General features: G+C 41.6%; 1 protein-coding gene across 3 annotated transcripts in view; it reads right to left on the reverse strand.

Moving 5' to 3' along the window:
* LOC109998370 (uncharacterized) overlaps positions 1–23,048 on the reverse strand; it is a 194,860-nt gene that overhangs the window by 81,438 nt on the left and 90,374 nt on the right. For all 3 annotated transcript variants that reach the window (XM_065953755.1, XM_020653175.2, XM_065953754.1), the window contains 2 exons: positions 14,276–14,570; positions 2,838–2,957 (listed from right to left, as the gene is read on the reverse strand). In XM_065953755.1, the coding sequence (XP_065809827.1) occupies positions 2,838–2,957; positions 14,276–14,570 (415 nt within the window). The remainder of the gene's footprint in view (positions 1–2,837; positions 2,958–14,275; positions 14,571–23,048) is intronic.

A 23,048-nucleotide genomic window follows, 5' to 3' on the forward strand; every position in this document is an offset into this window, starting at 1 on the left:
TTCAGCATATTCCTGCAGCCACAGTGATAAATAAACTGTGATAAATGAGAGCGCTGCTCCTTTGAATGGCTCACTTCCCTTTGAAAAACTCCCAGGCAGTTCAGAAGACGAGTTAAACGTAATATTCACCTTCTGACATCAAACATTTAGATTTCATATGTTCCCTTTAGCTTTTTTCAGTTACTTTTTTATTTGTAACAAATTTCCTTTTTGCGTAGTTAAGTAAATGTTGTAACCTTCTGGTTCTTTCAAACTAAAAGCTACTCTTTTATTTCTGTGTTTCCAGTTGTATTTTGTAGTTCTTCCCCTTGTGTTTCATTTCCTGCCTTTGTGTGTTTCCCTCCACTAGACAGTGTGCCACACCCTGATTGGCTTCACCTGCGTAATTGTCACACCTGTCATGATTTCCCCACTTTTCAGTCTCTGGGTGCATCTGAATTGTCCCTCCTATCTCCTTTCACTATCCACTTTACCTTAACCCCGGGGAAAACGTCATGTGTGCACATGTAAACCCAGTATGCTTCCACATGTGGACAAAAATACAAAGAACTTCTGCCTCCTCCTGTTGTGTTTGTATTCAAACTGTCAATCAGAGCAGTATCTGAAGCATCACACAGTTTGAACTTCATCTCTGAGTCAACCAAGCAATGACTTCCCTCCAAGGTAGCAAGCTAAATAAAATGTCATCATAATACAATCAAGTATATAAATAAACCATTCTCCACTCAACCAAAACTTAAGTGCCCTTGGGTGACATGTGTGACACTAAGACGTATCATGAACACACTCAGCAGACAGGTCCTTTGAGCCCCCTCCCCTGTAATCCACCCTGTGTAATAGTTCACAAACCTTTGCTGACATCTCTCTTTGAACACACATCTTTTTGTTTTCCACTCAGTCAGAAATAATATAAGGCTGCAGCTGTGTTTTGTTCAGGCCCTGCCGTCATGGATACGTTCCTGCCAACTCTTACTGGAGCCAAGCAGGGAGGGGGAACAGTGGGAGAGGGGGCAGATGTATGTGCCTGTGTGTGTGTGTGTGTGTGTGTGTGTGTGTTTGAAAAAGGAGGGTGTTTTAGGCGGCTCATGAGGGACAGAGGAAGTGAGAGAGATGGATGACTAAGTGTGACAAGACACCGAGGGATGCACAGGAGGGAAAAGCGTTAGTTTGTATGTTTGTTCTGGGTGTGTGTGTGAGTGTGTGTGTGTGTGTGTGTGTGTGTGTGGGTGTGTGTGTGTGTGTGTGGGTGTGTGTGTGTGTGTGTAAGGCTTAATGCATGTGAGTATATGAACAGAGGGGAGAACAGATAGAGCTACAATTCTCAGTTTTGCATGCAGCTCAGCATATTCTCAGATGCTTATCTCCACCTGTGTTTGCACACTCATACACACCTGCATGCACATGTTTGTGTTATCATGTTCGTCCGCTCTCACTATACACTGAATAAATAATACACCTCACCAAACATTTGTCTGTCAACACTTTCAGAAGCCTCCAGTTGAAGATTTTGCCATTTTGGTTTTCTGGCGCTAAAGGTTAATGGAAGAGGAAGGCTATTGTTTGGAGGTACAGTATGTAGTTTAAGACAGCATTTTCAATCTGGCTGCCCTACGCCCATTGTTAGGCTTTGAATCTCCTCTTCAGAAAACAGTGGGTGAATGAGACTGCGTCCATGTTTTAAACTGTTTAAAAGAGCTAGAGTTGGGACTGCACGTTAAGCCTTTTGACAAACAGCTTCAAACTCCCGTCTGTCAGTCAGATAAGCCACGCCCCTTCAAAATACATGGAGTTAATGTATTAACTTAGGTTCGGGAACAGGACCACGCCTAAAACCACACCTCCAATTAGCTGACAGCCCACTTAACACCTAGTCACCTCACCACACCCTGTTTGTCTCAGATCCTTCTACCCACCCTCCCTTCCCTCTTTCCTCATCCCTTCCCTCCTTCCTCATCCCTTCCCTTCTTCCTCATCCCTTCTCTCCCTAACCCCTCATCCCTTCCCTCCTTCCTCATCCCTTCCCTCCTCCCTTATCCCTTCCCTCTTTCCTCATCCCTTCCCTTCTTCCTCATCCTTTCTCTCCCTAACCCCTCATCCCTTCCCTTCTTCCTCATCCTTTCTCTCCCTAACCCCTCATCCCTTCCCTCCTTCCTTATCCATTCCCATCCAACTCGACACAACTATTTCAGGTTCAGTCTGGGGCCATAATCAGTTCGGGTGGATCCACACCCGAGACGGAACCCCCACTCTGAGTCTCTCGCTCGCCCGATCAACCTCCCAGACCAGTCTGAAAGACGACGGCCATCTCACACCCACACCCCTCTCATACACATACATCTGTCAATATATCTTACAATTCACATTAAACGTTCAAACTAATACTGCTGTCCTTGCTAGTGAAATGAGTCATAATAAAGGCAACCCCTGTACAGTGTTTGCCAATTTAGACATGGGCTATTCATACCGAATGCCTGATTTGAACCAGGCTGTAAACAAGTTGAATAGGTGTGTATATGACTTCCGGGGCTTTTGCAGCCAGCCTCAAATGGACCCTCGAGGAACTGCACTTCTTTGCACTTATGCATTGGCTTCATTTTTCAACAGCAGAGTTTGCCTCTTGCTGTGTCTGTGTGTACTTACCTCTAAATGAATTCACTTGTTTGCTCATACAGTGTGTGTGTGTGTTTGCACTTCAACATCTTGAGTATATTTGCTTCAGTGCAGTGTGTGTATTACCTTTTCGACAGCTGTGCATCTTTTAAAATTCTCCACCTAAAGGTGTGTGTGTGCGACAGTGTGTGTGAGACACACACTCTCAGACAAATCAACACACTCACCTGTCTGGGGATCCACTGAGAAGTACTGCTGGCCCTGCACCAGTGTGTACACGAGCTTGGCGCTGTTCCCGTAAGTCGGGTCATCAGCATCTGTCGCTGTCACCTGGATTATGGACGTGCCTGTAGGGGAGGAAAGGGAAAGCAAGGAAGGGGGGAGAGGAAAAAATTGAGAGCGAGGAGGCAAAGAAGGGAAGGAAAAGAGAAAGTTGAGTTAGAGCTTAGTGGACAGTAAACAGCAACACTTTAAGAGCATAAGAAAGCTTTAACTCAACCTCAGCTCTCCTCTCACACTTTTTCTTTTTCAATCTCCCTCTGTCGGCAGCGTGACAAATTCTTTATTTACGCCCCCACCACCACCTCAACACCCACCACATCCCCGGTGCTCTCACCTTCTTCCTCCTCTTCCCCTGTCTATTCCCTCTGTCTCACTTCATTTCTCTTCATCTCCGTCTCCAATTCCCTTTAGCTTCCTCTCTCAATCGGACCGTCTGTCTCTTCAATGGCCTCCGTCTCCATCTCTTAAATCTATCTTCTCTCTACGGCTCGCAGAGTGTCAATTTGGCAGCGAATCTTTTCTTAAATTTGTTAGCAAAAAGTCGAAATATTTGAAATACAGTTAACACACTTCCTATGTAGAGGAATCCTATATGTCTATATTTATACGAGAGCGGACGGAGAGCGACTATTCCCTCTGGGACTGGAGCCAGACAAGATGGGAGGAAGAAGGGGATTGTGGTAGCAGCTGCTACTTTATTCCTGATCAAAGTCATGACAGTATCACTGTGGGGAAGATAGGTGGAGTGTTTGTGTGTCTGCATGTATATGTGTGTGTGTGTACGTGTAGTGGTGTGTGGGGAATACAAGGAGAGGGGATCATCTGGTAGGTGATCCACTACAGGTAGATCAGAGGTTTATTGACAGATGGTGGATGTAACGTGTGTGTAAAGATTGCACCAGAGGCAGAGAGTGTGTGTGTGTGTGTGTGTGTGTGTGTGTGTGTGTGTGTGTGTGTGTGTGTGTGTGTGTGTGTGTGTGTGTGTGTGTGTGTGTGTGTGTGTGTGAGTCAGCGAGGGAGAAACTACATGCTAATTGTAAAAGTCTGTTTTTTCTTCACGCCAGAAAACTGACAACATTAAAGGATTATTCCACTTTACCACTTCTTGGGTTTAATTTTTGTTGCTTTACCGCTCCATGGTGGAAAATTACAACTGCATTTCTATTTTCTGCTTCTTTATACCTCAACCCCATGTTTCAGTAAAAAATATTTGACATTTTACTACACCACATTTATACTACAGCATTGACCTACTTTTTTTTCTTTTTTTTTTTTGGGCGGGGGGGGGGGGGCCTTTACTTGGAACATTACAGGACAATCTTTTACCGTACAAATGCCATGAAGGATAAAACCCATAAAGATCTCACAATCTCTTTGACTGGAACGAGATTTGAGTTTCAACCCTGTGACATCTTTCAGAGTTTTTAAATTGTCCTTTCTTATTCCAGAGGTTTTTATTTCAGCGAAGAAAAATCAACCCAATTTCATGATGAATGTTCCTCTTCTTGCCAAACTCATCAACTCATGACCTCACTTGTGTAAGTCATGTAAGGGCCACATCCTCAGCTTGGGAACCACTAACATAGGTACTGCTTGTATGAAAAATGAATTAATAAAACAAGTCATATATAGTCTTTGACCTTTGACCCTACTTGAGTCAAATTCAGGGCTTTTTCTTGCACTGTTGTTTTTGAGTAATTACAGCACTGTGTCTTGATGTTTTCACACATGCACAAAAGTCCTGAAAAGTTGGTGAGCTGCACCAAAATTTTCACCAACCAACTTCAATCTGAAATGTTCATGCCACACTTCCGTGTGAAGTCAGGGTGAATACAGCTGGAAATCCTCAGGAAATCACAGGAAGTGAGCAGGCGGGGGCGATAACGTTTATATCATGTGGCTAAAGTGCGACTGGTGCGATTTCGAATGATGCTGGAATGAAGCTGTTCCATAGGCTTTTCACTGATATGTTCTTTTCCACTCGTTGATACTGTGTGTACTGTACGCTCAATTACACGTATATTAAGGCAAAAAAAAAAATGTGACTATTGCATCAGACTCTGCAGATTCATCTGCCATCTTGGATTTTCCGCAGCGTCTTCTACCGTCCAACAGAGATACTTCACGCTGTGAGGCACATTTGTGAATAAGCACACAGACGAGGACTGTCCTGAATTTTTCTAAATATGTTTCAGAGAACGTGTTGTAAATGGCAACATAAGTACCACAGTAATGTCTGACGTCAGTGAGGATAGAAACAACATCGCTATTAAATCCAACAAGGTCAAACCCAAACATGTCAGACGACCCTGATTTCACAAACAAGACAGTTTTAACATCAACTATTCTGTTTTTTTTAGTTAAAACCAGTACATTTGCATCAATGATGATGCTAATAAACCTTCACTGAAGAAAGATAATCAAGACATGCTTAACCACAAAGTTTAACCAAACCCTGAGACAGTGTTTGATTATCATTTAACAGCTTGAGATGATACAGCACATTTGTTATCATCCTCTTTTATACGCCATAAGAATATGAAGGAGCAACTCCCAGCTAACACTTTTTTGTTCATGTCACAAATGAATGATGGTTGCAAGAAAACACAAGGGACATCTAAAAATATCAATAAACTATTGAAGCAATTTTTTAAAGCAATTCTTACTTGCTCTTTGCTTTAGTCCTCTGCTAACTGTTTTTTACACCAAACAACAAGGTCAAATTCCTTGTATGTGTAAATGAACTCAGTAATAAAAAAACATTCTGATTCTGATTCAGGAAGAGAGTCAACTGGAAACCTTTGAAAACATTAATCTCAACTGTCAGCCTCAAACTGGCAAAACAAAGCTGTGGTCAGTAAATACAACGGCCTGGTCAAGGTCAAAACAAAAGAATAACTACAACTTAACACAAAATCACTTTTAACAATGTCCTCCAAATACTGAAATGAACAACACAAACAACAGGGCCCACAGAAAACATCAAGGGCCACCAGTGGCCTAGGGGTTAGTTTGCAACCCCATGTACAAAGGCTGTTGTCCTCGAAGCGGGCGACCCAGGTTCAAATCCGGACTGTGGCTTCTCCCACGCATGTTATTCTCCTGTTCTCTCTCTCTCTCTCCCTGATTTCTGACTCTATCCACTGTCCTGTCTCTACCATAAAGACATAAAAATCTTAAATATAAATCTTTAAAAACGTAACAAACCAATCGGTGAGTCCATCACAAAGCATGATGGGAATTGAGGCATGAAGGGCCGTCACTATAATATCGATCTGGATAACAACGGCGGTCTCACATCTCTGTTGGTTTGATTAGCAGTGGCGTTTGGAGCGGCAGATTGATGTGCACCGCTGCATGTGATGAATAATCTCATGTTAAATTATTCATGTGTTGTTAATTAACAGCATCCCAGAAGTACACACAGAAGTACACGCAGCTCTTAAATTAGAACTGACACTGAGTTAGAAAAGTGAGACTAAAGGTAAAGACAGAGGCGAGGGTGTTTTCAGATATTTGAATATTATTTTGAAACCATGTTCAGTTCTGATTCTTTTCTCAATTCTACATTTTCCCACCAGCGAGAACAAAAAACCATTAGACTATCTGCACTTTCTGTTTTTATCTGGAGGCTCTCTCCTCTATACGAGCTTCACTCAGCCTGACACAGACTTTAAAGTGTCTGCTATTCTCTTTATGTTTTAGGTTTTTTTCCCCCTCCACTATGGATATAACAGATAAAAACAGGGGTGGTGGGGGGGCGGCACGAGGAGAAAAGTAGACAGAATATTTCTTTTGACAGCAGTAGAAATTAATCAGACTTGGGGATCAAACAGTTTGGCTCTGAGGTTGATGCAACAAGTGCGAGGTGGAGGGAAAGCGATTGGTATGCAGCCTATCAGCCGTGCAATACAGCAGTCACACTCCACGAGGATCAAATATTCACAGTGACGCGCATCCAACTGGAACGCACGTACTTACCATCAGACATCTGTCCTCTGACAGGGGAAAGGAAGAGAAATCCTTCCATCTATACATCTATATATATGGATAGATAGAGTTGTAAAAAAAAAGTTTCATTTAAACGTTTGTACTCAAGGTTAAACTTGAAACATGAGTTATTCAGCAGATGCACATCTGCTCAGTGATGTTAACACCCAGCTGAGTGAAGCCAACGATAAACAGTTTGCAGACACAGATACAAGCGGGGATCTGGCTCGGTTCCAGAGCTAAAGTGTCTCATAGATGAGACAGTGACTCCTCGTCCTCCCCTCACTCACCCTCACCCATAAATGTAACGAGCCTTTGATATGAAGCTCGCAGCAATATCGTCTCCTAAGTCACATGTGCCCCAAAGCGCCTTGGTAAATATTGAATCATCAAGTAAATATTGAATCCATGATTGACTGAACAACTCAATCTGGAGACTGAGCTGCCACGAGGAGCAGACGCTCATACGGCAGCTGATAGGATTACTAAATAGTGCTCGTCTCCATCACGTCGCCTCCCCCAAGGCCCCGTCCCGACTCGATGCTGGCAGGGTCATTATTCTAATCTGAATAAAACAATGAAGTGCAGGAGGGACCTTGATGTTTGGGCAAAACCTTTAAGAGGCAGAAGCTGAGGATGTCAAGCCAAATGTGTCAAACCTTCTCTGAACTAACCAGTAAAGGTGTGAATTATTAAGAACAATACCCTCCTTTTTGTCAAATTCAAAAGTTTGAAAGCTATTCTCCTCGCTGTTAAAAGGCAAAGCGTGCTCCTCAAAGGAAAACCAATTTTAAAGGGGCAGAGCAGAGTGTAAATGGAGATTTAGAGCACTTTTTGTACATACAAACTGTTTCCTACAAGCACTCTGCAGCCCTGCTCTGAATTTTAAATTTCTGCCAGTTATTGTCACTCCAACATCTCACTGCAATACAAGTGCAAAAATGGTCACCGCCTCAGCCTGCACCTCATACTTCAACACCTCTCCAAGCACTCCTGTCACACTGAACATGATCTGTCTGCAGGCACAGGAATATATTCAGGTCACTGTGGCTCTGACATGCACTCCGTCATGGATATTACGCTGACAATGAGTGTCAACACATTTTCTATAATGCTCTTTAATTTCTGATTAAATTTGAAATAGGATCCTTTCTCATATCATTCGCAATGACTCCCAAATCTCTCAGTGCAGTCCCTCTGCCTTTAAAGAATGACTCCTCTCTGCTCTCATGAATTTGGTTGATAAAGTGTACTGTGGTTTTTGGGTGGTAAACATTATCTGATACACAGACACTGTCATACATCACTGTCAACAGAAAGCAAGGCTGTGTTTAAACAGGAATTTCAAAACTGTATCCTCAGATTTACTGGGGATTTTCTACCAACTGAGGACTCGTGGCCGGCTTTTGATGAAGTTCCCCCCCCCCCCCCCTCAGGAAAACTCACTTTCCTTTACTATTGCTACAATTACAAAACAAAAACGACTGACACATTTCCCCAAAATCATAAGGTTTCAAGTTCAAAGTCCAAACTTTACCTGGACTTTGTCGTTCCAGCACCCTGGAACAATCTTATCATGGAGTCGGGTGAGCCGCTGTATGAACACGGCAGGTAATATTCAGGAAAATTCACAGCCATAAGTGGGAGGGGGTGATGACGTTTGTATCAAGCGACCAGTGTAATCGTCATGTTTGCGATGAGGCTGCTACATACTATTTTCCGCTCACCAGTATCTTCTTCTTTGCTCATTCACTGATGTAGTGAATACATCCAATTACATGTGGCATTGATAGAAATGAGAAAACTGTCATCATAGCATCCGACTTAGCTTCGCCTGCCAACTTGGATATCATGTTAACATTTTGACCGCAGCATCCTCTTTACGTCATGTCTTGCCTTCTGACATTCATCAGGAAACAGCTCCTGAATGTTGTGTTCACTAAATTAATTCACTTGTATTCACTTGCTTCTGTAAAGCATTTCACACTATTTTGAGTCACAAACAGGATTTCTGGGGCGCCGGTTTAGCTCAGTGGTGACTGTTCAGTTGTCAGTGGGGGAGGGGGGGAGGGGGGGGGGTTGACGTTGAAGAAAGGAGCCGCAGGTCAGACTTGAACCTGGGGCCGCCTGCTTGGAGGACTTTAGCCTCTCCGTTTGACCTAACAGAGCTCGACATAAGCACTAAGCCAAACGACACTTCACTACTGCAACAACAAATCATTTTTCTTCAGGCCTATTTTCACGGACCACCACAAAGATTCCATATTATAGAAGGGGTTGTTACATTGGTCTTATAAACATTTAGAAATACATAAAGCTATGAGAGCTTTATTGTGAAACCCCAAACAAGGACCAGGTGCAAACAACTTCATATGAACTGGTGCATCTATAAATGTCTTCTTGTTTGTCAATCAAACAATAAAAAGCCCAAATAAGTCTTCATGAGTAATACTGTAATAAGTGGAATGTTTCTAGAGGGGGTCATTGGTACAATGTAGAACAGGAAGACATTAGTCACAGGTGAAGGGAGGGTTGATATTGGTTGCAGCAAATCACATCAGCTCCTTACAGTGTTTAAAAATGTAACAAAAAAAAGTAAGACTCCGGCCTGATTTAAAACTGCTCTCCCCTCTGGAAAGAGCCGAGTGCCAAAGAAGCAACTTAGTGGACGTGACTTGAATACAAACAGACAGAATCCCTAATAGGCAGATTATGTCTTCTTTTCATGTTGTTCAATTCAAGCTGTTTCTATTTGTGCTCCTCTTTGCATATACTTTTTGTGCGCCCTAAAGATTACTTATATTGTATTCAGCTGCTTCTATAAGTGTACTTTACATTAACATGCACATAATTATGCAACATCTGCAAACACTGAGATAAAAACAATAGTCTGTTAAAGCCCTCGTACATGATTACATAACCTCCAGCTCCCAGTGCTAATAATCAGCATTTTATCTTCCTCAGAAACACCAAATATTTTAGCTTGGGCATTATTGCAAACTGAACATCTCTTAAATCAGAGACCATAGATGAAACATATGTACTTGATCAATCCTGCAGGTATTTAATCAACACACGAGAAGGGCCTCATACTTCCTACAAGCAGCCGTGGTGACAGTGTTATTAAAAATCAGGCATTAATCCAACCCATTACACATTCTGCATGCACTGCACTTACATTTTGTTCCCATTTGCAGACAGTTTTGGAGAAGTCTGATGATGCCAGCCATGAAATGTTCTGTGTCTGGACTGAGCAGGTGAAAACATGCCAAAGAGTAATACAATTGAACAGTGCCTGAGATGAACTGCTCCCAACACAAATTGGAACCCAAATGCTTACAAAATAAAACTTGTCCAGAGAATATGTACTCTACATTTTGAGATGCTTAATGTGCTTTTAAACTACACTGTGTTTAACAAAGCCTGGTTAACAGCATATCTACATGAAACTGTAAAAATAGTTTCTCTTGAGCTGGAAACTGTGAAAGTGAGGTGTGAAGCGGCCTACATTTAAAGAAAATATAGCAGAGCAAATGTCCTTCACTTTATGCTGCTTTTAGCCTAGACGGCCCTCATGAAACTATATCTAGGTGTTACAATCTGAAGAGGGCACCGATGAATCCCCAGAGCCTTGTATTCTGACTCGAGCTACATGGACACACCGCTCCTGTGAGACTATGCAGAGGGGAATATTTCCCGTTGCTCCCCCATGCTTTCAAATTCCGGTAAATGTTCACAGAGCGTCTCTCTCCGAGTTCTTTTGACTTTGCAAAAGTCGTCAAGTCTAAAGAACAAACGCAACAGGGATGACATAATCCTCTCATTAACATTTTATATGGACGTGCATCAATCAGTTGATCATTCATTAGAGCAGAGAACAGGCGATTCTTTTCTGTTTTACAGTTCAGTATGTTCAGTGTTTTATTCTGCCAATCGCTTAAGACACAAGATGTTATCAATTCAGAGCTCATTCAACTTTGGAGATGGATTTTCAGCTTGCGTGCATAACTTAACCTTGACTGTAAGACAGTGCTGTTGATAAAAGTGTAAATAAAGCCCTTCTGCTGGCAATCTTTTCCTGCTTGTGATTATTTACCCTGGAGTTTAGCAATGTGAGAAGAGAAGAGGAATCTATGAACATGCATTAATGGATAGATGTTAGAGTGAGGGGCATGAACCAGCGACCCTTCGGTTCTAAACCCAAGTTCCTACATACTGTACTGTCCCCTTTAAATTAAAGTATATTTCCATCAAATTAAATGTTTGTATCTAAAAAAAAAAAAAAAAAAAATCTACTTATCTTCCAGTTTTTGTTGCAATGGTTTCATCATGTCTATGTGTGGACGATGCCACCCATTTGATTTGTAAACTTTAAGTCTTGAGTTTGGCATTCACGCGTCTTTGTCAAAGCCAGAGCGCCCATATTTTGCTCAGAGGGTTGATTACCATTGACACGCCTCTATCAGAGGGTTAAAAAGCGGTATCATTAATATAGAACACTACCAATACAGACCCTGCGTTAATATTATATTCTGAATGGGACCAAAGTGCAAAACATAAAAATCAAGACTTTACTGAATAAGACTTGGAAATACGGACTGAGAAAGAAAAGTCATCAGAAATACATATACACAGGTACTGAGTGAAAAGTAGGGTTATTTCCAGATAGACCTGAATATAATCAGACTTATTTTGCAGTCGCCCCCTGCTGGCCAGTAGAAAGAGTGCAGGTTTCATGCATTTCTAGGACTGGCTTTTCTACTAAAACTAAGAGGTCATGTTCAATTCTTATGAACAGCTTCTGGGTTTGATAAGATTTGATTGACAGTGCCAAAACAGCTAATCGTTGATATTATGGTTTTTGACACCTTCTTCTGTCATCTGAGCCACGCCCACCTTGAAGTGATATGAAGAGCAGACATAAATACAAAAATACAAAAATCTGTAACTTACTTAAAGGGCCTTAGATTTAAAACTGAGACATGATTAAATAATTCCATGTGAATGTATTAAGGAAGTATTTAATAGACATATGGTGTTTATTTCCTTACACATTAAAAAAAACCTCTATGATATAAATGTATGCAAATCTTGGAGCTGTGGAATAATCTAGGAGATAACTGCATTAGCTGTGACCAAAATGTGATGATACCTAAGAGGAATAAAATTCAACGACTTCGGAGAACAGCCAATCAAAATTCAGGAATTCTGTTTATCAGCTGGAGGAAGCTCTGCGGGGAGTTTGGATATGAAATGCAGAATTCATACATACTCCATATTTAGCAGTGAATAAACTCTTCCACTTTGTATTCGGAAAACGGCCCATGAATTGAAAACTGTTGTATTATACTGAAGCTCCTGAAATGTAGCAGGTCTCCCTTCACTACAATACCCATTTAAGGAGCCATTTATTGATAAAGGCTAAAAAGCTTTTGTACAAAATGTTAACACACTGAGTGTAATCCTAACAGGCACTAATGTTATGGCTGCCTTGCTGTATAATGGCTGTCGAACTGCAGCTGTCAAAACCTTGTATTAAAAACATCTATGTCGACATTAACACGGTCATTGTATTTCAAATATTCGTTCATGTCCCAATGGAAGTGCTTATCATAAAAGGTGTTTATATTACACTTCATCTAACAAAGGTTTTATAATTCCAACACTGGGCACATCATTGCTTTAATCCAGCTGCAAATAATTGTTAATTTGTGTTGTTCAATCTGTCACATCCTTTTGAAGGTAAGGAATGTTTTTTTGTGACGGCTATACAAACTACAGATTCAAAGCTGTTAAATAAAATACCTTCAGGCAATTCATCCCTTTTGAGATACAAATAATAAAACAGGCTGTCTAGCTGTGGTCAAGTGGGACATCCATCACTGCTGAGCGTGACAGCATGGACCCGCTCAGGCTTTATTCTGATTAAACAGCAAACCAATAAAAATGCTACAGCCTTATTTTATGTACACTCCAATAACCCCCTCAATCAAGGTAAGTTCTTATCCCAGCTATTAAGATTATTTTTTATCACTTTTGCTCCCATTACTCAATCAAAACATAAAAAATATGACAGAAAAAAATGAGTGCCAAGTTTCCAGGCTGAATTTGGTCTGTCAGCCAAATGACAAGCAGGAAACCCCCCAAATCCTGTATTATAATTATGTCACCTCATGTTCAGCTTTGCACAGAGGTTACCTGGTCAAACTCTGATAACAATAACCTACAGGCTGGCTTTGGTCTAGGGATTAAAGTAATCATCTTTCTTTCATGATAAATGGAGCTATTCACAGCTGTCTGGGTGGCAGATGGCACTGCAGGCACAATGTATTCATGTTATAACTGTATGAAAGATGCACTTAAATGGGATACTGTGCTCAGATCACAGCACCAAGTTCGAATAATCACATGACGAGGCGGCTTTGAACTTTTCTTTTAGACAAACGAGATTAAAGACAAGCGTTCATGTATGACAAGAGAAGGACGCTGATAAGATCCTCAAAGTAACAACATATTACAAAACCAATCAATTATTAAATAATGCTATATGCTATGCTATGCTAAAACTAGTTAATATAAGGTGCATGGTGGTGCAGTGGTTAGCACTGTTGCTTCAGAGCAAGGACGTTCCTGGTTCAAATCCCTGTCGGAAAGGGCCGGCCTCTCTGTGTGGAGTTTGCATGTTCTCCCTGTGCATGCCTGAGTTCTTCCCCCCACAGTCCAAAGAAATGCTCGTTAGGTTAATTGGTGACTCTAAAATTGCCCGTAAGTGTGAATGTGAGTGTGGCTGGTTGTCTGTCTCTTTATGTCAGTAATGTGATTGAACAGACCACGGTGTACCCCGCGGCCTTTCGCCCAATGACAGATGGCATCAGCTCCACCCCCAACAGTAAAAAGTGTTATAGATAATGGATGGATGGTTAGTTGATATAATATTAGCAGTGTTAACCCCTCCCACTTTAAGCAAATCCAAAGTAGGCAAACAGTTAGCTAACTTAGCTCTAGCTAAATTTATGTGGCTACAACAACGTGGCTTTGTCTGAATTCGCTCAATATTGTAGAGCATTTTATTCATTGTCTGCCAAGTGTCCAACATTCTTATTCCCAAGATGGAGAGTTCAGGTTCAACAAAGGAGAGTTCAGGGCTATTGAAATAAATAAAAAGTATAGATTGAAAAAGAAAAAAAACATCAAGATATTTTCCTTATAGGCTAATAGAAAAAGAGATTTTAATCCAAACTTACATTTTTGAGTTTATTCAATTAAATGAAGTATTTTTCTCTACTTTTTATGTGATATTTAAACTTGAGCTTCTGGGCTTCAAACTCAGCTCTTCATGTCCCTCAATAAATCTTAAATCCATCACCTGCTTTCCCCCCCTTTCTTTTCGTACCTATATTTGCCATCTCAGGCACAGTGGCGCTGTAGGGGCCTTCATCAAAGATAGGCGGGTTGTCGTTGATGTCCTGCACCCGAATTATGAACTGTGACGAGGGCTCCAGGGCCCGGTCCGTCTGCCTGTCGGTGGCCGTGGCGACGAGACGGTACTCGTCCTTCTCCTCACGGTCCAGTGGCTTGGTGACGTGGATGTTTCCCGTCTTCTCGTCGATCACAAAGACCGAGCCCGCCCCCTCGCCTCGCAGGACATACTTAGTGCGTCCATCATTCCTGTCCATGTCGGTGTGGAGCTGCGAGAGAGAGGAGGGAAGGATGAAAGAAAGAGCAAATGGAAATGAAAGAAAAAAGGGGGTCGAGAAAGAGTGGATGGATGTGAGGAGTGAGGACAGACAGGAAGATAAAGGGAGAAAGGGACAAAAGATAAACACCAGTTAGAAAATAAGTTTGTCCTTCTTTTTTTTCTGTGACAGGCAGTGAAGACAAAACAAGCAGATTATCCTCTGCATGCCTCCAGGACATAATGAATTTGAACAGAGTCAGACAAAAGAAATACACTCAACACCACCCTCTCACACACAGTTTCCCCACATTGTTTCTCATCTCTCTGGTTCCTGCAGTAAGCGCCGTTATGAACCGGGATCTCCTTAATCTCAATGATATCCAGAACACAAACTCCCCTGCTCACTCTTAAAGCCTCTGTTCACTTCGGAGCAGCTGTGGAGCGTAAGAGCTCACGAGTCTGTGCACATACAACGCATGGACTGTTTAATGAAAGCTCCGAATCCAAGGAATAATGAACAGTAGGCCGATCAATTACTCCTCAACTAATAGGCGTGTGTGAGGGAGAGTGGAGGTGTGTGTGGCAGTGGGACATGCTGTATCGATCACAGCCCTGTGTGTTGAGCATTATTGGATCAGCGCCCGGCGGGATGGCAGAGCAGCAGAGCGGCCATCGTCCTCTCATGCAGGGAGAGGTAATATCAGGGAAGGCTCCACACAGTCCTCCGTCCCCAAATCTGAAAGACACGCCAGCGGGACGCACCCAGCACATCAAAACTCAATCTCATTACTGCGCTCCTACGTGGATGGAATATTAACTGTCGAAAAAAAAAGGAGCTCAAAATTAGCCCCCTCTCTCAAAAGAAAGTGTGACATTGTGACTTCAGACAGAGAAAGGAGCAACCAGGCGACAAAGGGAGGGGATGGGGGTGTAGCCGAGGAAGCATTGTTGCATGGCAACAGCTAAGCAAATTCACAAAATGAAATGAGAATGGATACTGTGAATCGAAATGTTCATTTACTTTGAGGAGCGCCATATTTCAGGAGGGGAAATAGCATGGATACGCCGGCTTCCCGGGGGGTAAACGATACTATACGGATGTTGACAAGGTTGTTTGTGGGTAAGAAAGCAATCATAAGTTCACACTGTCGGAAAGTTGAAAGCTAAAACTGTTCAAACAATTTGGCACCCAGTCAAAAAGTTAAGCAACACTTCCCCTTCAAAAGATCTCTTTATTTAAATGAAGATGCAGATCTGAAAGCACTCTCAGCCAACATGAGGAGGTTGAGTAAGAGAAGTCTGTACGGAGGAAACTAGAAATAGACCCACTGCTGTTCTGAAGCCTGTTCTCTGTATTCGTGCGCCCTGTAATAAAGCTGAAGGGAATTATCTTTGAATAGCTATAACTAGCCTTAGCATGTTTCTGCTGTTGCTCTGTTTGATGTCAGGCCAATGGAAAGTCTGTGAGCGTAACTAAAGTGAACATGTCTTACAGTGATTCTTCAGCTGGAGTATTTTACAGTACATTTCAAACAATGACCCCGTCAAACTTTAAAATAGGCTGTGGAAATGTTGTAGCTTTGCCCTTCATAAAATGCTGAGAAGATCAAATCAAAACGATTTAGCAGAGTCAAATATGATAAAAAAAATATCATCATGAATCATGAACTACGTTTCTGCTGTCCTTTCATCGACTCTGTGTGGCCAGTATGATTGAAAACTGCAGATAAGAAGAGACTAAAGCCGTTTTCACATCTGTACTCCTGTAAAGATCAAGATCATTTTAGGACTGCTCCGGATATTCTCCTGACCTGGCTGTTAACATATACACCTCACAGCTGAGGTAGTAGCGGACGAAGCAACACAATGCGCTATATTTAGTAGTTAAACGGATATCACACTATCAACAAAAGAGAAGAACTGGTGAACAGAAAATGTAATGCAGCCATTTAATTACGTTCATGGAGATCGTAGCGGTTATGTGTATACACTTTAAGCACCGTGCAGCAGTCACAGTATGTAAACATCACTCTCCCCCTCCCATTCACTTAAAGTAAATTCTCCTGATAATATCCTGCTGTGTTCTCATATCCGCTCACTCAGACTTTCTGTAGATAAATCACTAGAGGTCTGGCAGGAGAAACTCTGGATGAAGTCAGAGGGAAAAAGTTTTTGCGTTCACACATGCAGCTCCTCCTGGAAACATCAGGAGTTATTCAGGAGTTTTTTTCTGCAAGTGTTAAAGCTCTAAATGCGATCTTGTTATTGTGATGTGTTTGTTCAAAATAAAAATAAAAATCCACATAATTTTAAACTGTCGATAAACAAAAGACCGACAAAATAATCCGATACAAAGCAATAATTTAATTTGAAAACGAGGACGATGATGCTGGAGCTGGAGCTGATGGTCAACATGAGACATTCAAACCCACTCATCCTCTTTGTCTGCCTCCTGCCACACAACTGGACAGCAATAGCTAATGAAACCACACCCAAATTACCAAAGGTCAGCAAATAATTAGCACAAGTGAATTACACATTATTGGTCCTACACTGTGTATCAAAATTGTATTATATCTATACACACAGTTTGGACATCAAGGTTTGGTGCATGCAGCAATACAACAAATACGTCTGAGTGGAGGAAAATGGTAATCACATATCCACACACCAATCCAGGTTGCGGTATTGTTGTTTGATAACTGCTACAGTATTTTTTTTAAACTAAGGAAGTAGATGAACCCAACACAGAAAAAAACATAAAGAAGAAGAAGAAGAGTGTTACATGGTAGCAATATGTAAGACCTTCCTGCTTGTCTCAGGAAAATTGGGGTTCACAGTGCGATACGTAATAGGAAACATGTCAAGCATGCTAATGACTATGAGACGGCATCAGCCAGTGGTGACAATTTACGAAACTTAAGAAAAGAACACATGTCCATAAATGTATCCACGCTGTTTTCAAAAAAGCCTCTGGATGTAAATGCAGAGAGGGTCAAACAACAAAGCTGATACATGTTTTAATGGTATGCAAACATATGCAGAACTAGAGGACGCCGGCTTCAAGTGTATAGCCTATTAAAAGTAGTCAAGCCTCGTTACAGCGACCACACCAGTGGGAACAAAAGCCCGTCTGTTGTCCTTTACTGGTGTACACAAGCTGTGATTGAGCACAAATGACTGCTACACACACTGTTCACTAACATCAGATGAATGGACCTCCCATTTGGAATTTTTCCCCTCTCTGTTTTATTTAATGTTTAATAAACTACAAGCTGAACCAACTGCAGGTAGTTCTGAATAACACAAAAGATGGAATAAGCCATAGCTTATACTCAGAAGTGCAAGTAATAGTTTATTCTGTGTTATTCAAAATAAATGAGAGAAACCTGGAAATATGCAAATATGGACTTGTTGTTCCTTTATGTTGAACCGAACTCTTTCCGAACTATAATCCAAAAAAACAACCAACCAAACCTTAAACCCTGCGATCCATTACACCCTAACTTGTTAGAGCTCTACCTTCACATTAGTCCGACTGTTGAGTGTATGACTATCTAAGGAAGTGGTGCATCTAACCTTTTTGATAATTCATATGCACACACAGACAAAGTTTAACAGATTTAAGTATCCAGTTTAAAACTCTTCAAAGACATCTGTAACCTGTCAACACATAACTTAATATAGATTTGTCATGAAAACAGCAGCTCTTAAGTTTCTTCTCTCCAACTTGATATGCCTGTCAGTTCCATTTTTGTCAATAAGCTTTTCCCACAGCAGCTTTTTCTCTTGCTCAGATGTTACTACTAACTTTAACAATTTCTCTGTTCGATTTAAGATTAACTATGTCAGTGTGACAGCAAGTCATCGTGCACTATACAGCGACCATGGCACTGAAGCAGCTTAATGAAATACAGGCATTTGTACTATTATCACGTGCTTTTCCTATAACAACATGTCAAATGTATTTGGTAAAAAGAGGTTGATCCAGACCCTCCTCTTGACCATTACACTTCCAGCAGCTGTCCCTATCTACCCTCTGTGCCCCTGTTCTTCAGCCCCCTTAAATCAGCCTCTCCTTATAATGACCTGCCCACAGGCCTCTTACTGCACTCCAGAACATTCTTTGCTCTGCTCATTTTTCCGACAATGCTTGTTTTATAGCTTTGATTAAAATCTCACTTTTTTACCTGATTTCAACCCCTTACAAAACCTACCAGAACTGTGACAAGGCTTCATGTTGATGACTTTGCCATAACGATGCAGATAAACCAACATGGCAACAACATGGAAATGACAATCAACCTCCAGAGACTACTTTATATCAGATTTTACTGTCTGTTATCAAATAACGTTATTATACACATAATACATAGTACAGAAAGTGATCTCTCCATCTTACAGTACAGTCAGCCTGATACATTATAAAACATGGCAGCTCATCAAAAATCAGAGAAACAAATGTTCAGGAAATTTGTTGCGTGCCTCAGTTTCACTCTATTTTCAAATGGACAAAGGAAATAGTGTGCAATCAGCACAGTGAAAGCAGAACAGTGTGAGCTTTACTGCTTGAAAGTACATGTGAGGCATTAAAACACACACTCCACTTATCACTGTCAACAGAAAAATCAAGATATGTGCCAATAGCGACAGAGTCCTGGAAACCCGCAGAACCACCTCAATCACATCAGGTCTTCTGGAACAACATCTTAACTTAGGCCGGCTTACTTCAAGCTAGTGTAAGTCATCTAATGTATACTGATCAGAGCTATGCTTGGGATATAGAATTGTAATTTTTTTCTTTGACATGGTGAAATTTAGTTGAAGCAATGCAATGGTACAAAATTTTAACAATGGCTAATGGATTCAAAACAACACCGTTGTTATTTAAAACAGGATATGTGAGAAGAGTAACGGACACTCAGTGTGTTTATGTGCAGTTAGAAAAAGTTGATTTATTGGGCTAGTCTGACTAAAACTGGACTTTTAAAATGCATGTACACATGTTAGTCTGACTGAAATTGTACTAAATTGGATTTTTCTAATTTGGATTAACACAATTAGACCCAAATTGGACTAGAAGTTCTGCACATATTCCACAGTTAACGTATCGGGTTTTGACTCAGAAGTCGAACTGGTAAATGCATAGCATAGCAGAAGTCGCTAAATCATCTGCCTTCGAAAATCATCATAAGCTAGAGACATTTCATGCATCACGTTTGTACCAAAAGTAAAGCGTAGAGTATGAACAAAATGTACAGTGCTGTAAAGTTGCCCATGTTTGCACCATAACACATACAACCAGTTTGCAGCTTGCTTACTTGTTAGCAAGGTCATACGACGAAAGGTCCAATAGTAACCAGCTGAAAGGGGGCATATCGCCACCTACTGACATATTTCTGTCAATACACAGATTTTCTTTTGTTGCTTATACACCAGGAAAAGGACAGTATTCCAATTAAATGGCTTAATCGAGCTATATAGTTTGACTTCACTGTGCATGTAAACATGCTGATTGACATTCTGCTCTCCAGGGTGCAAATGCTGCATTTACACGGATGAGTGCAGAAGGTTGACGGCTCACCACATATTATTTTATTGATCAAGAGCAGGGCGGCAAAAGTAATTGAGGCCTCAAGAAGAATACAGGAAGTAACACGGCGATGTACTCCAGATTGAAAATAGTTTATCACCATCCTCGGGGACCAAAATTACAACCAAGCATTTTGTAGCTCAGAAAGAGACACTGTTAAAAAGACAAAACAGAACAAATCTATTCCAATCATTTTCCTGCCTTGTCAATCTGCTGTATTGTTTATTTGGTTTTCATGTGCCATCCAGTTGGCATTGTCTCTCTGCCAGCATCAATATGACTGTGACATGACTTTGATAGTTAAAGGTCAACTGCCTGTTTACATGAATCCAGGTCGAATCTCTTTTTTGTCTTCTCGGGATTAATGAAATCTGACCTCAGATACTCTGCAGCTGATGCTGCTGTACAGAGCAAAACTTCAAAAAGATAAAACGCTTTTACAAAGTAGAAGGATGGTGAGGCTGGTGGGCAGGTTATGTAATCTGTGTATGCCAAAACAATGAGTAACATGTACAACCTTAGCTCAGCAGTGCACGGCCTGTTGTATATATATATATTAGGGAAATCTGTGATGGGAGGTGACATTGATTAATATGACCGTATGATGTGCCATTAATACATTTATACAAGTCCTTTGTCTTTCAGTGATATGTTTTCTACCTGTGTCCTAGATCAGAAATTATAAAAAATAATAGTAGCAGCAGTGCTCTTCAGTTTCCCCACATAGTCTTCATCAACACATCTTGCATTGAACTTTTTCCTCAACAATATTAGCTCAGGTATTGGTTGTCACCAAATTGACCCCTATGTGAGAGTAGCTAATTGCTAGCTTCATCGTATAGCCAAAGGTTTTCATGCTAGCAGTGATATATGGCACATTAAAAAAAAGGTTGACCTGAGACCTATTCCTTGCAATTCAGGCTGTCTTTTGTGTTATTGTGCTGTTTGTTTGACATTGATTGACTTGTGATTAATTATGTATCCTTAGTCAGTAGTAGTTTCCAATGACCAACCATGTTTTAACGTACTCACAAAGCTGTATTTACAAAGTGGAAATCAGACTTCTTCACTCTATTATTCATTCATGGAGAGATGTCAGAGTGAGGAGCACCCAAAGCATATGGGCGTTCGTTGCCTGACACCACAAGAGCGCCACAGCAGTGACTAATGACGTTTACTGGAATCTCTCCAGCAAGTCACAATTCCATATTTGGTCTGTACCAACACTTGAACCAGCGACCCTCCTGTTTCCAAGCCAGTGCCCAACAGCCTGAGCTACTGCCACCACTGTTTGAATGGTCCATCACCAGTGCACCTGTGTAGTGATACAGTTTTCTCTAATTGGGTCAAAGCATGTATTGTTGGAGGAAGGGTCATTGCATGTTCACAGAGAATTGTTTCCAGTTTGACCTACACTGTGTTCAGGCTCACTCTCATCCTCCATCTTCTGTTGAGACCAACTGGGGCCAATTGTCCAAAACACCCGGCTGGTCAGGACCACCTCGAGAGCCCGGTTCTTCAGCATCCTTAACGAAGAGCCATTAACAATCAAAGTCTTAACGGCCCTGCGGCTTAACGAGGGGACTTAACGAGCTTCTTAATGAAGCCCCGGCCATCATTACCGCAGTGAGTGGTGGCAGCGCTGATTGAAAGCACAGCTCAGAGTCATTCTGGAGCAAGAGAGCCCAGCCTGAGGAAACCAAATCCATTTAAGGATGACCTCTCACCCTTATCTGCTCTTCCAAGATTAATAGGAAAGTATAATAAGGAAAACCCACTTAAGCAGATATAATGGCAATGGATATTTTATGGCATTAGAGGTGGCATCGCTCTGGGCTTTGAAAGTCTCTCAGCCACCTGTCTCTGTGCAAAAATACCCAAACAATATTCTTACACAACGGGAAATCACCATATTTCACATCCCCTTTACTCGCCTAATATGACATCTCATAACTCCTGCATTTCATATCCCCCTGATACACCATCAAATATATCAAGAGACAAACAATATGAAGCCAGTGGCCACAAAAGCCAAATTTACCGATGTGTCACCTCTGCTTGGAGAGTGATTCCAGCCTGATAAGCTGCCATTTCCATTTTCTCTGGCGTCAGTGGTGTATGCAACAGCCAGCCTCCCCAGACTCCTAAATCTCCTCAATTACTTATATTATCATAAGGTAATATGCTTATACTCATATACTCAATTTCACATTTTCTCAATAACCATAAATCATGAAGCGAGGGGGAAAAGTACTCTCCGCCAACCTCTAAATCACTTAAATAACTAATACCCCCGTATACACAATTTCACATTTCTGCCAAACGATAAATCACAAAAACAGTCGGAAAATGTGTTTTTTTCCACAGCTGTGCATTAGCCTAATGAATGTGGATGTTTTCCCCCAATAATTCTGCATGTTGATGTTTGTATATGTGTGTGTGGATTGTGTGTTTGTGTGATGCTAAAAGGGAGGGGAGGTTACAGAAGCAGGAAAAATTACAAAGCGTGGCAATCGGCTGGCAGCTCATGTGAAACTCTGATAGGTGTACAGAGGCCTGCGATTGGCAGAAAGGTTCAATTCTCCAAACACATCAGGGAGAAATTGCAAGGGCACACATGCAGGCAGGTGTGAGAGTGTCCCCCGATATCGCCTGTATGCCTTGGGTGGAGGTAGGTGGGGGTTATTTATCCTCTGTGTAGTATAACTTCAAAAAGAAGCAGAGGCCGTGCAGGATGCCGGCTTGCACCGTCGGCCAGCTGAAATCCACACCAATGCAGGGTGGAGGTATTGCCGGGGGGCTGGGCCTCTGCCAGCTTCTTTCATATAACCAGGGAGTGTCAGGCAGGGCAGAGGGGGAGAGGGTCAGCCAATCGATTTGGAGCAGGCCCACCAA

This window comes from Labrus bergylta, chromosome 4 (genome assembly GCF_963930695.1).
Source record: "Labrus bergylta chromosome 4, fLabBer1.1, whole genome shotgun sequence".
NCBI lineage: Eukaryota > Metazoa > Chordata > Actinopteri > Labriformes > Labridae > Labrus > Labrus bergylta.